Raw genomic sequence first — 12,453 nt, 5'->3', positions numbered from 1 at the left:
AATGGTAAGAAGAATCCTCACACAGGGATGAAAGAAATGTGTTTGAAGAGAAGGCATGTTTTAAATTGTAAATATTCTGACAGTTTTTTTAAGGGAGTGAGAATGCTCAAACCAAAGGGATTTGTTTTGACCAATAGATGATCTCTAGGGAAGAGTTTAAGAAGAGAATAAGCATATGCACTTCTCTCTTGGCCTCCAGTATTCCTACCAGAGCTTTTCATGTTTTGTTTTTTCTCCCTCTGATATTGTCTTCCATGTTACATCTTTCCAGACTGAAGAGCCCTGATCCATTTTGTCGCCCTGTAGAAGTAAAGCTGTTTTGTACTCTGTCATCATTGTGATCTTTTGTAACCTGTTTTAGCTCTTCTGTAGTACTTTTGGTGGTATGAAGTTCCCTCCTGTACCTGATAGTACTTTGTATCTGATTAATCTGGGGACTGCTGGTGCATGTTGGGCTCTTCCTTGTAACTGTACCATTTAATTTGGGAATGGCAGTAGTCCCATCAGAACCCACAGGGTAAATTAGGATTGGCTCTGTTGCCTCCCTCTCCTCCCTACCTGCAGTGTGACTCAATTTGTGGCTACCAGTAGAGAGTTCTATCTCATGTTATCACCCAGCTGCTCAGTGCTGACAGTTCTGTCTGCAGCTACCCTGCAAACTTTGTCACTTCACTTTTCACCTCTTTTCAGTAACTAGTTTGCTCTTCAGAGGGCTAAGCTGTTTGCCAATAGGAGAAAGCTGTTTGACCTCTACTAATAACTCTTGACATTGGCCAACCAGTTCAGCTCTACTTCACAAGGCTCAACAGCTGGGTAGATGAGGGAGATAGGAATTAGAAGTCCTATAATGTATTTTTAGAGCTGCCAGCTGGCTGGATGTTTATGGTGCATATAGCCTTGTAGCAGTTACAGTGAATGGGTAGAGAATGTGATGATGAGCAGAGGAAACAGTGCATAAGGAGAAGATCTGGAGGGAGATGGAAGGCCATCTCCTTTGTTTGGAGGGAATGAAATTTTATTATTGCTGAAAAGGTACAAGATGCTTTAGTGTCATGTACTGCATGTGAATATAAAATATTTTGTAAAAATGATACAGTCATTGCCAAAATGGTCTTAATTATAAACTCCCCTGCCAATTATATCTTTTTTTGGGAAAACAATGCTAGCAAATGTTCAGAGTTTTAGAAAGGCAGGAGCCTAATAGCTCTTAATTAGGTGGGGTGATCGAAATAGATGCTTTTCAAGCACCCAACTGAGTGAAAATAGTGTGCTCAGGAAGCTATGGGATAAAGATTGAACCTCATTTATACCTCCCCATTACTGTTGCAAATCCAACTTAGTGTAGAAATTTGGAAAAGGGAAAGCCTTGTCTTCCAAGATAAGAGAATGGAATCAGGGTGTGGTCACAACATACCCCTTTGTCCCACCCTGATCATGAAGTAATTGCTATGGGTTTCACTTTGCAAGGCAAAGGACGAATATGTCTTCGTCTGTGAAAGCCCTGGTGTGTTCAGTCTTCTGCAGAACTTGCTACCAAACGTGCAAAACCATCTGCTGCCTTTTCCTAATTACATACAAAGGTATATATGTATGGGTTTTGAAAGCTTTACATAGACAGAAGATTCTGAATGTTTTTCCACTTGAATATTTTTGCTTTTCTCTGCAAAAGAATGTGAACAATTGTGTTTAAGGGACTACAACTTCGGAGTGAAACAGACATATTACAAAAATACCGTGACTAAAGATTGTCACTTTTTAATCTAATAATTGACTGGATTTTATACCAGCTCCATGGTGCAGTGCCCATTTATATGTATTGGGTATGTGCATTCCAACCACATTTACTGAAAGTAAAATACTTTCATGATGATATCGTGAAAATAAGGAGATCCCAAGAAAGGGCATGATGAAGCATCATCCAATTAAATATCAAAGGACTTGTGTAAAATGTTCTGTATAATATTCTGTATTACTGCTACGTTTTTGTAACTTTTAGTACTGTGATCTTAATACTGTTTTATTTTTCATGTAAACTTATCAGTTGTTTGTGTTTTCAAATATAAAATAACTCATTTTCTTTATGCAGGTTATAAAGCAGCTAAATGGAGTCTGAGCAGCTGTTTCATAGAGGCTACTATCGAAACAGTTACAACAGTATAACTAGTGCAAGCAGCGATGAGGAGCTTTTAGATGGAGCAGGTGTAATTATGGACTTTCAGACGTCTGAAGATGACAATCTCTTGGATGGTGATGCATCAATTGGTAAGTTAAATTTATCTTTAAAATTTCTATGGTTTTGTGTAGTTTTAGTTTTTTAAATAAACAAAACCAGTCCTTTTGCATAACAACTTAAAATTTCCCTTTAACTGTTCTGTCCTCCAAAAGGATGCTTTAGAATTAAAAGTGGTTGAGAATTTTCCTGTGTGCTTGCCTCACAGTTGCATTGTATGGGATAACTTCTCATATGAGGCAGACGGTAACTTCTGTCAAATGACAAACTTGCTGTCAAGTAAGGGAAAGATGATTATTCTACAGCTGTTTATTCTTAGCTGTATTAGGATTTCTGAAGTCTTATGGTCTTCAATGTTCCCTTTGTGCAGAAATCAACAGTCTTCTCTAATTGTTACCTCTAGAGAAAAAATCTGTTTTCTGTTAGATTTGGCTTCAAATCTGTAAAACAAGCAAAAACCTGACAGCAGGGGTGATGTTAGGAGCAGTGCAAAATGTCGAGAGTTGAATTTTTGACTAGGTGGAAAGTTGCAAAGAGAAGAGCACTGGCAAAAACATACAAGTAGTACAAAGAAAGAAGAACTGGGAAGCTCTCCCTCTCTTTTCTTCATAAATGAAGTAGTTAATGGAGTGAAAGCTTTAATGTTGTCTTAACAATGGTCAAAGAGCAGAACAGAAAGGAAGGAAAGGAAGTAATTTCTAATTAACATAGTAAACTTTGTTAAATATATACTTGTGTCATTTCCTCTTGTTTTGTGTAAAATTGAACTCAGTCTCTTGTTGTTTTTTTTTTAATCACCCTTTCCTCTCCTGTTAACGTTCAGTTGTCTTCCTGCCATGCACTTCCTTCATGCACTTTCCCCTTTGCCACACTTAGCACTCAGATGGAGCCATTATAATGGATAGTTGTCGTATTGTTACGAGCATCCTTCCCATGTGTCTTCCTTTCATATCATCAGACATGTCTTGAATGTGCAGTTATTCAGCTTGTATGCTGATACAGGTATTAAAAGCCCAGATACCCTCAATGTACATAAAAATTGTTTTTGCAGAATTACTTAGAGAACATCAGCGTTAGGAAGTCCAGTACTTGGTAGTTAGGAAATTAAATGAACAATTGTTTTTCATGGGCACTATATTTCTGAATATCTGGCTTTATTAAAAAAAAAAAAAGTCTTGCTTGTCTAACACAATACTTGCAACCTATATTAAAAGTCTGAAGCTACTGAGGTTGTTTATATAAATCCTCTCCATCACTTCAAGCTTTAATGAGAAATGCAGTTTGCAGTAAAATAAATAGTTTTAGCCAGTATTCTGCCTCTTGCTTGCTGTGAAATTATATCCATAAATTGAACTAGGCAAGTGAGGTGGTTTTGTTTGTAGTGCCAAAAGCAATGCTAATTGTTACACATGCCAGTAGTTCCTATTGCATTGTGATGGTGAAGTGGTAGAACATGTATTGAAATATAAATGTTGTTATTCCCGCGCCCCCAGCCTGAAATTTTTGCTAATGGCATGTCTGCTTGCCACAACTCCTATCACCTCAGTAAGAGGTTGCAGTAGTAATAAACACTATGACTTTATCGAAATGAATGATAATTTATGCATGGAAAATAAAGCAAATCATAGTACATGTCTTAGACAGAATCTGTTGTCAATTTTCTTTTCAAGCTGGTAAGAATATACCTCCCCAGAAAAGTTCTAAATAAAGGCAGGAAGTGAGTATTTGTGTTAGTCGTTCTTTAGGTTTTTATATATGTGAGGTGGTTCTTTTGTGTGTGTTTAATTCAGCAAATCTCATTGAGAAGACCAAGCAAGCACTTTCTTGATGGCCTGCATGTGCCCTTTTTTTTTTTTTTATTGTTCTGTTACTGAATTAGCAGCAATTGTATTATTATTATTATTATTATCTTTTAAAATACTCTTGTCCTGTAATTTTCTCTTTATTAACATTGTGATGCACTCATTCTGTTGAGTGTAAGTACAGGTAAGCACATTACTAGACATTAGGTCTAGTACTGTGCTTTAGCTTGTTGAGCCATATTTAGACATGTATTTCACGTATTAAGTCTGTAGGTCTAGAAGAATTTGTGAGCTTGGTTTCTTCACAAGGTGTAGAAAGTGGCAATATAATGTATCTGCACCTAAAATGATTGTGGAAGAAATGTAATTAAATTGATAGCTGCATTGCTACAAAAAGTAAACCTAGAATACAGATGAGCTTGAAGCACAGATCTGAATTTATCCAATCCAGAGAAGTTACTGTAGACAATAGTGTTCATCATAAATTTACCGTATGTAATAGAATACAAAATGATACATTTTTAAAAATCAAATCTGTGCAATGAGGGGAAGTAATGGATTAAGAAATTCTTTCTCATCTAATGATAATTGAACCATAAACTGCACATACAATATGCAGAGGAAAAGCTAACATGGAATTCTCAAAACAGTCATCGTTGTTGTCCCCCATTCAGAGGACAGTAAATTAACAGAGTAAGTCTGCTCATTTCAGTAGCCTTGGTAGGTCATTTAGCTGTCAGGACAGTGGTTCTCTCAAGCCTGCACAGTACTGCCATTCACGTTACCAGTCATACTTAAGTACTTAACTGAGCCTTACAAAGCCATTGAGGCTATTACTCAATGGTGAATATGCCTTCTGTTGAAAGCATGTGGAAACGGGTCGATATTGGGGAATAACATTAATGACACAGCCTACTTGTTTCATGTGGGAAATTCCTGTCTGTTACATGGGCCAAAACAAGAGAACATGAACTGGAATCAGCCTTCCGAAAGGCTTAACACCTAGAAATGTAGGTACCTTTACTATTAAGGTGATGGAGATGTGCCTTTCATTTAGTGTCGCCTCTCTTCTGCAATTTGAATGTTTTTTTTGTGGTTCTGTGTGGGAGAATGGCCATTAATGATTTACAACAACCCTATTTCTCGTAACATCATCTGAAAGTTTGCATGTTATCTATTTTTCATTGTGTCATTTGAGAAGAACACAGTTGTCTATATATAGTATTACTGTACATGTCAGTATGTATAGTAATCATTTATCATAATTACATGCATAATTAATCATAAGATTGCTATATTCTCCAGTGGCTGATACCTTTGCATAAATTTCAGACTTAGTGGCAGCATTATGGCAAACGCGTAGGCATCATGAAATGTGTTGTTTGAGTGTAGTGCATTTTAACATGTTGAGTTGATATGCACATGGAGGCTTGGATGGCTTACACCATAGCCTTGGCTAGAAGGGATACTGCCTGTCAGCTTTGATCAGAACTTGCTTTTATTGCTCAGCAAAATGATTATCTCAGTAGTAGTAAAGTTAATGCTTTACCTCATTAAACTGCTGTCTAACGAGAAGTATGGTGATGTTATACTGATAGTAGAAATACCTGACTTCTTATAGGGAGGAAATCTTACCAATGCTAATACGTGCTGTGTATTTCCATGTATGCAGTCTTTTTATTTTTTAATGAAAGAAAATGCAGATCCATTGCCATGATGATCTGTGTGTTTTACTTTCAGACTCTTTGGTAGCTTCTTGTTAGGTCGATTTAAACACTTCATACTTGCAACTAAGAAGCTATCAGTTCTTTAATATTTAAGCCAGATAAACTAATAATTCCTCTTTTGAATATTATAGGAGGAGATCTACAGTACTTAGTGTTTTTTTTTTTTTTTGTTTTTTTTTTTTTAAAGTTACACGGGAGTAGTACACTGTCTTCCATTATTTTAATGGGGAGGCAGGGGGAATCCTAAACAGAAGTGAAATGAATGGAGATGTACTACCAGATTACTATTTTAACTAGTAAATGAATGAAAAGACTAAATGTCTAACTGATGCTTTTTCTGTTAGCATACTCTTGCTTTGCCTTTCTCTGAAATCTGAGACACCCAATCCTTGGCCAGTGGCTGGGCCTGATTTTTTTTAACAAGTGTGTCAGTTCTTTTTTTCTTTTTTCTCCTTTTATGACGTTGGTTTCAACAACTAGTGAGGTGAAACTGAGAGGTTCCCATGATTTTATTCAGAACTGATGTTTATTTATATGATGTAGGAGAGGACTGCATCAATTTATATTTAATTATAAGGTAAGTTCAGCAGCAAGGTGGATTTTTTGTAATGTCAGACTGCAATTTTTTCAAGGCTCTGACTGAAATCAGATGATTAAACCGTATTTGCAGTTAAAAATGGTTTGCAAACAAATGATCTCACTGGTGTTTACATTTCTAGGTACTTTGATCTGTCTGTGGGAGTCTGAGTCCTGGCATTCTTTTCAATAGCTACAGTGCTTCTTGCTTCAGTTGAAGAAGGAGCTTAGTTGCTTATGTTGTGACTTTGTGTGGAGACAGTTTACAGTCTGGCATATGGTGTTAACGTCAAATTGGCAATAGTTAACCTTAATATGACAACCTGCAAACTGGAAATTCAAAAGCTGCTGCTACAGCCACCAGTACCTACTTGTAGCAACAGCAGTGCCACTGAAAAAAAGAACAGGTCAGCAGGTAGTGGTGCAGAATACCGTGATTATCCTAAACTGGCCGTACCTATGGGTTGGAGACGTTTGTCTAAAGTATGATGAAAGACCAAAGCAGTACATTTTTAGTGCCCTGAAGGGGCACTAAATGGTAACTTTAACAAATATGGCACAGTCAACTAATACAGCATTATTTGAAGAACAGAAGGTAATTTTCAGCAATTGCATGTGGTTCTTTATAACGAATTCCGATCACATAAGAGGTTAATTGTTCAAGAAGAATTAAAATACTATCTTCTCCAATACATGAATGTCCTCTCCTGTGTGCTTTTTTCTACTTAGCTATCACAGTGAAAAAGAAAATAAAGAATACAAAGATATAAAGGAAAGGAACTTTTCCTGCATGAAGAACTTAAGTTCCTGTTTCATTATTTGTGCAGGAAAGTTTTATTAACAGAATCTTCCTGTTACCCACAGATGATGTGAGAAAGGGTCTTGAAAGTCATGTTGTACTTTCAGCGTGTTTTTTTTTTCTATATGTGTGGTACAAAACTGACTGGGCAGAACAGTTTGACATGTCTTTACTAACTTGGAAAATAAGTTATATACAGCTTAGAAATATTTCCATTGAAGGCCTTGATGGTCTTTTTAGGTAAGGAATATATTTAGCCTTGAATGATTCTGAACAAAAGGAAGCATGAGATAACTTGTCCTGATCACAAGGGCAAGCATAAAGCACAGCTAGTTTATGTGACGTTGTTGAACTGTCAGTTACTGCTCACAGTCTACTTTTTTCCTCTTTAACTGTTGTTAGAGCTGCAGACATTCTGCCTGTGCTCCATAGTACTAATGTGCCTGAAAACAAGGTATCTGCCAATATAGAACCATGTTTTCTTTTATCTTTTCTCCACTAGTAATGAATATAGTTGATTTTGCTAATCTATCTGGAACATAGTTGCTATGCACTGTATTTGCATAGATAACTATCTAATTAATAAGGTTCTTCTTTCCAGGATTTCAAAATCGTTGGCAGAAAACAGTAACAGAGAAGCTGTCTGGAAGGCTCTTGGGTTAAGGGAAATTTTTTTTTTCTTAGTTGTTGGATGAGTGAATTGCAGGTGTTTGAAATGTCTTTTTTATCTTACCTGTTTACCATGCTGGTGCTTTTCTCTAATTCAGATGTTGTGCCTTCAGCTCCGTATATGGCTGAGAGTCTTTCTAAACCTAGTGGTGGCTTCCAGGTTTTTAGTTCTTATCAGTGGATCTTGTCTTCCACGGACTTCCTTTATGAAGAAGTTGTTTAGCACCCTTAGCATTCTTTGGCAAGCTGCAACAGCTTAGTTGCATTTTATTTGAAGAAGCATTACCTTTTTTTTTATTTTTATTTTGAACCAAAATTCAGGTATAAATATTACTGAGAACATATATAACTGCCAGAGTCTTGCCTAGGTTAACACTCGACAATGCGTTTGCATGGACTGATGCTGTGACTACTTCATCACTTGTCCTTGTAAAGCCTAAATGCTTAAGCTCTTCTTTTTCTTGATAGTTGCAGCTGTGGAAAGTCTTTCTGCTGAGACATTGGGTTTGTAGGGAGGCGTTATCAAGCTTATTGAAGTGAGACTGCTGTTGATACAAAAAGGTTTGATATGAAACGAGGACAGAGTGACCTGAAACTGGAATGACTTGACCATCTTGCCAAATGCAGGTGCTCTGATATTGTTCATTGACTATATGCACATAGAAACTGACTGGGATTAGCATGGAGATGGATGGCATAGTGCTGTCACTGTGAAAGGTGGCAGTGACCCCTTTTAAGGGGGTAGAAAGGAAAGAATTGTCGATTAAAATCCCAAGTCTCCCAGCAAAAGAACTGCATCAGAGTAATGATTTGATTACAGCAAATCAGTGAGTGGTGTATTAATCACCAGTATGAGATATCAAATCACTTGCAGCTTATGTTTTGCTATACCTCTACACAATGTATGCTGCTGAGCAAAAATCTGTCCTTGCCTTTTCTTTGCAGTGCACTTGATCCTCTAAAATAGTAACTCTAAGAGCTCTTTTATTAGAACAGATGGTTAAATAATAAATATTGATTTCCATTGCTACTTATTTCCTTTGCTTATCAGTTGCTCCTTTTCCAGGTTAAGTATTTCTGGTTTACTTACTTGGACCTTGCAGCTGTCCCATGCTTTGGATCATTTTTACTGCCTCCTTCTGAGCTTTTTCTAGTATCTGTAATTTAAGGGAGGGATGAGATCTTTGCACAGTATTGGGAAGATAGGCATGTCACGGAAACAGAGTAGCAAGTCTTCAATTTTAATTCTGACCACTCCTGAGTATTGAGCTCACAGTTCCACAGAATTCAAACATGCCTGGCATAGTGCAGTATTATGTATTAACAAAATTGCTGATGACACGGCATCTGTGTTCATGCAGTTTATGTATGGAGAAGATTTAATATCCTTGAAGCTAAGGAGTAAGCTTAATATAGACGGCATGTCTAGAGAGGTGTGTACCTGTTGGTGTTAGGATTTTTATCCCTTGCACATACAACTTGAACAGCAGATCAGAAATGCTGGACAGAATTAAACAATCTTAAAGCAGGAAAAGGGCAATCTAATAGCTAAAACATGTTTCTTAAAAAAAAAAAAAAAAAGGTAGGAAGTAGCGAAGAGGCTCTTAGAGAATAAGAGAAAGCAAGGTGATCTCATGCATGCAGAAGATAGCCTCCTTTTCTTTCACAATCCTCCTTGCCTGATTAGTACAGTAAAAATACGTATTTTAAGGGGAGTGTAAAGCTGACCAAGTTTAAAAAAAAAACAAAAAAAAAAAAAGGAGGGGGGGGGAAGCACTTCTCCTGGCTGATAGCTCTGTAGTCTGTTGATTTTAAGGGTTTTTCTCCATTATCAATGGGATGTAGGTCAAGAACAGAGTGGTGGACAACCCCAAGGAAAAAAAAAAGAAAAAAAAAGTGAAAAGAAACCTGAAGGAAATAGTCTTCATTTTTTTTTCAGGCTAAGTGGTCAAAGTAGTCTTTACGGAACAAAGGCTTACTTTTTTATATTTTATTTTTGGTCTTATGTATTAACATTGTACCATGTTTTCATTATTTTCTCTTTGTATTTCTTCTTCTGCCCTTAACCTTTGCCTGGCGATGGGGAGCCTTTACTCATATTTCACTGACGTGCAGTGAAGGTTCAGCTATCCTAAGGGGGAAGTCAGGCTCAGAATTCATTACACAATGTGTTTGTGGCTCTGTGACCTGTTCTACTGCATTGTTTGCTAGTTGGGTTTGACTTCAATTACCTTCCTTGTCTGGCCAGTGAGTAAAAGCACCACTGGAAGTTATACAACACTGTAAAAGCATAATTCAAGAACCTGTGGTTGGCCAATGAAGAAGCAAGCTTATTAGGCTAGATCGTGGAATCAAGTGTTCTCTGCTGGATGAAATGATTGTGAGCAAAATTAAGTAACAGATTTGTGGGAAACAAATGATTGTGGGGGAAAAACACCTGTAATTAGGAAAACAAACTATTTTTTTTCCTTTATAAGAAAATGAAAATATAATAAAACTCAGTGTATTACTGTTAAGCACATTCTTCTGGGCTTTCTTCCCATTTTGTTTAAGCCCCATCTGCCTTTAAGTACTCAGCAGCATATGTTATAAATTTGTATGCTTTTGCGATATATTTTGTCTTAAATTTTCCATGTTATAGTCTGCCTCATTGAGGCTTTTGATGAGGTGGCAGTGGAAACAGTTTAACGGAGTCCTCTGTCTGTGGCTTCATACAGAGCTGGGAAGCCTTTTGCCAACACTGTTGTGATCAAGCACATGATTTTATGTAATGCTAATGAGTGAAGGAAGTTCGGGTCTCTGTAATGTTAAGACTTAAAAAAAAAAAAAAAAAAAAAAAAGCCATTTTTACTGTGTCTAATCTAATGGTATGTACGAGTTCTATGACTTTTTTTTCTTTCTCTCCTGTGATGGCACCTTTAAGTTATTTCATCCTAGACTGTGTGATGGAACTGGGAGGAGCGTGTTTGTCTTTCTTGCGTTGTCTTTAGTTTTCCTTTTGCCGGCCCTGCTGTGTGACCCAGATGAGAAAGTTGCATGATTTTGTACAGAAAGAACCAAGTCAGACTGAAACGGCTGCAAGGCTAGTAAACTGAGACAGAGGAAGCAAAAGGAGAAGGCAAGGTGGTGGAATGATTAGGTCTGGGCTTAGTTTAGCCATTTATCCTTTTCTCAATCCACATGAAAGGAAATTAGAAAAAAGGCAGGAGAATAAAGTGGGAAGGAAAAGGAATGGAAATGAAAGGAATTGGAAAGGGTAGGTTTTGAGAGATTTTGTGTGTTGTTTGCATACCCTGTTGTACGTGGATGCTTCCATATGTAGCCATCAGTGGAGGGCACATGTGGGTTCAAGTCCTTTCAAAATGGTTGGAGACGGTAGCTGTTTTGGGAGAGAGCTCTCTTATGTTGCGTTTTCAAGAGAACACTGTCTTTTAGCTCTGCTGAGGGAGAAGCTTTCATTTTGAATAATAGGAAAGGAAATGACCGTGAAGAGTCACTAAAACATCTTTTGTATTGGCCACAGTAGCATTTGTAATTATCTGACATGTTTTTTGTCATCTCTTGTTATTTGAGATCATTCAGCATTGTCAGTCTTACATTTGGAATTTCATAAAAGACCTGATTTTTGTTTTCATTACCTGGTGCAATGAAATTACATGGTCTGTGATCAGAATAAGCCAAGTAATTGAGGGAATTGAGAAAATGTTTGGCTTGTATGTAGTAAGGTGTTCAGCTGTATTATTTAAACTCAGTTTACTTCTTAATTTGATATGGTAGAATAGTGCTTCAGAATTAAGGTCATCTCTTCAGCCTTGGCTAAGGGGGCTGGCATACCTCTGTGATGCTCCCCTACATTTCATTGGCTTTGTTCTGTCACCTCAAAACACTTTTCCCTTGGTTATCCTGATTTGTCTAACCTCTAACTTATTCTGATATGTTCAGATGGTGTTTCTTCTCCCTCATCCTAAAAGGAAAAAGATATGGTATGGAGGAGGATTAAGGTAACTTTTTTCATCGTCAGCATATTTTAAAGGTGTGTCACACAAATACATTGTGGTATTTCCAGAACAACGGACTTAAAGCCCTTTTCTGCAAAGATAGATGCATCTAAATGATGTTTAAGAACAGTACGTGCCTGTTGAGAACAATGGGAACACTTAGATGCATGAAGCTATTTGGGCATGGAGGATTTCTGGGATTGAGGCCTTAGAGTATAATTACTGTGATGAAATCTCTTTGAAAGCAAGCTACTCTATAAACCTGCTGTTTACATATGAGCTTTTTTATGCCCTAAATTGGCTGCTTTTAAGAGCTTCTCAATCACTGAAAATAAAGCTATTGTAAAACTAAATTTAAGCTTTACAAGTGCTCATGATGTTATGTGCTCCATAATGCCCAAAATACCTCTTTAACTACAGACACCATTTCACTAGCTACAATTTTGAATTTTGCAGGACTTCACAATAGAAATAACTGACGTGCTCTTGAATATACAGTTATCAGACAGTTAAAGGCAAACACTTCTTCAAATGAGTTAGAAAAGGAATACTTTGGAAACATTAAATTGTATAGACTTTTAGAGATGAATAAAATGACTGTCTTACTTTGGTCAGGTTAGCATGCAGTGTCTTTTTCTCTTTTTGTTGCTTA

The 12,453-nt window shown here is 37.0% G+C and overlaps 1 protein-coding gene across 3 annotated transcripts in view; it reads left to right on the top strand.

Annotated features, from left to right (window-relative positions):
• Nucleotides 1-12,453, top strand: part of CLCN3 (chloride voltage-gated channel 3) — a 61,574-nt gene that overhangs the window by 11,602 nt on the left and 37,519 nt on the right. For all 3 annotated transcript variants that reach the window (XM_027456427.3, XM_038179020.2, XM_038179018.2), the window contains exon 2: nucleotides 2,087-2,262. In XM_027456427.3, coding sequence (XP_027312228.2) covers nucleotides 2,103-2,262 — 160 coding nt within the window. In that variant the 5' untranslated portion in view covers nucleotides 2,087-2,102. The remainder of the gene's footprint in view (nucleotides 1-2,086; nucleotides 2,263-12,453) is intronic.

The sequence above is a fragment of the Anas platyrhynchos genome, chromosome 4, assembly GCF_047663525.1.
Source record: "Anas platyrhynchos isolate ZD024472 breed Pekin duck chromosome 4, IASCAAS_PekinDuck_T2T, whole genome shotgun sequence".
NCBI lineage: Eukaryota > Metazoa > Chordata > Aves > Anseriformes > Anatidae > Anas > Anas platyrhynchos.
The sequence above is the reverse complement of the archived record's forward strand: the minus strand, read 5'-3'. Positions and strand labels throughout refer to the sequence as shown.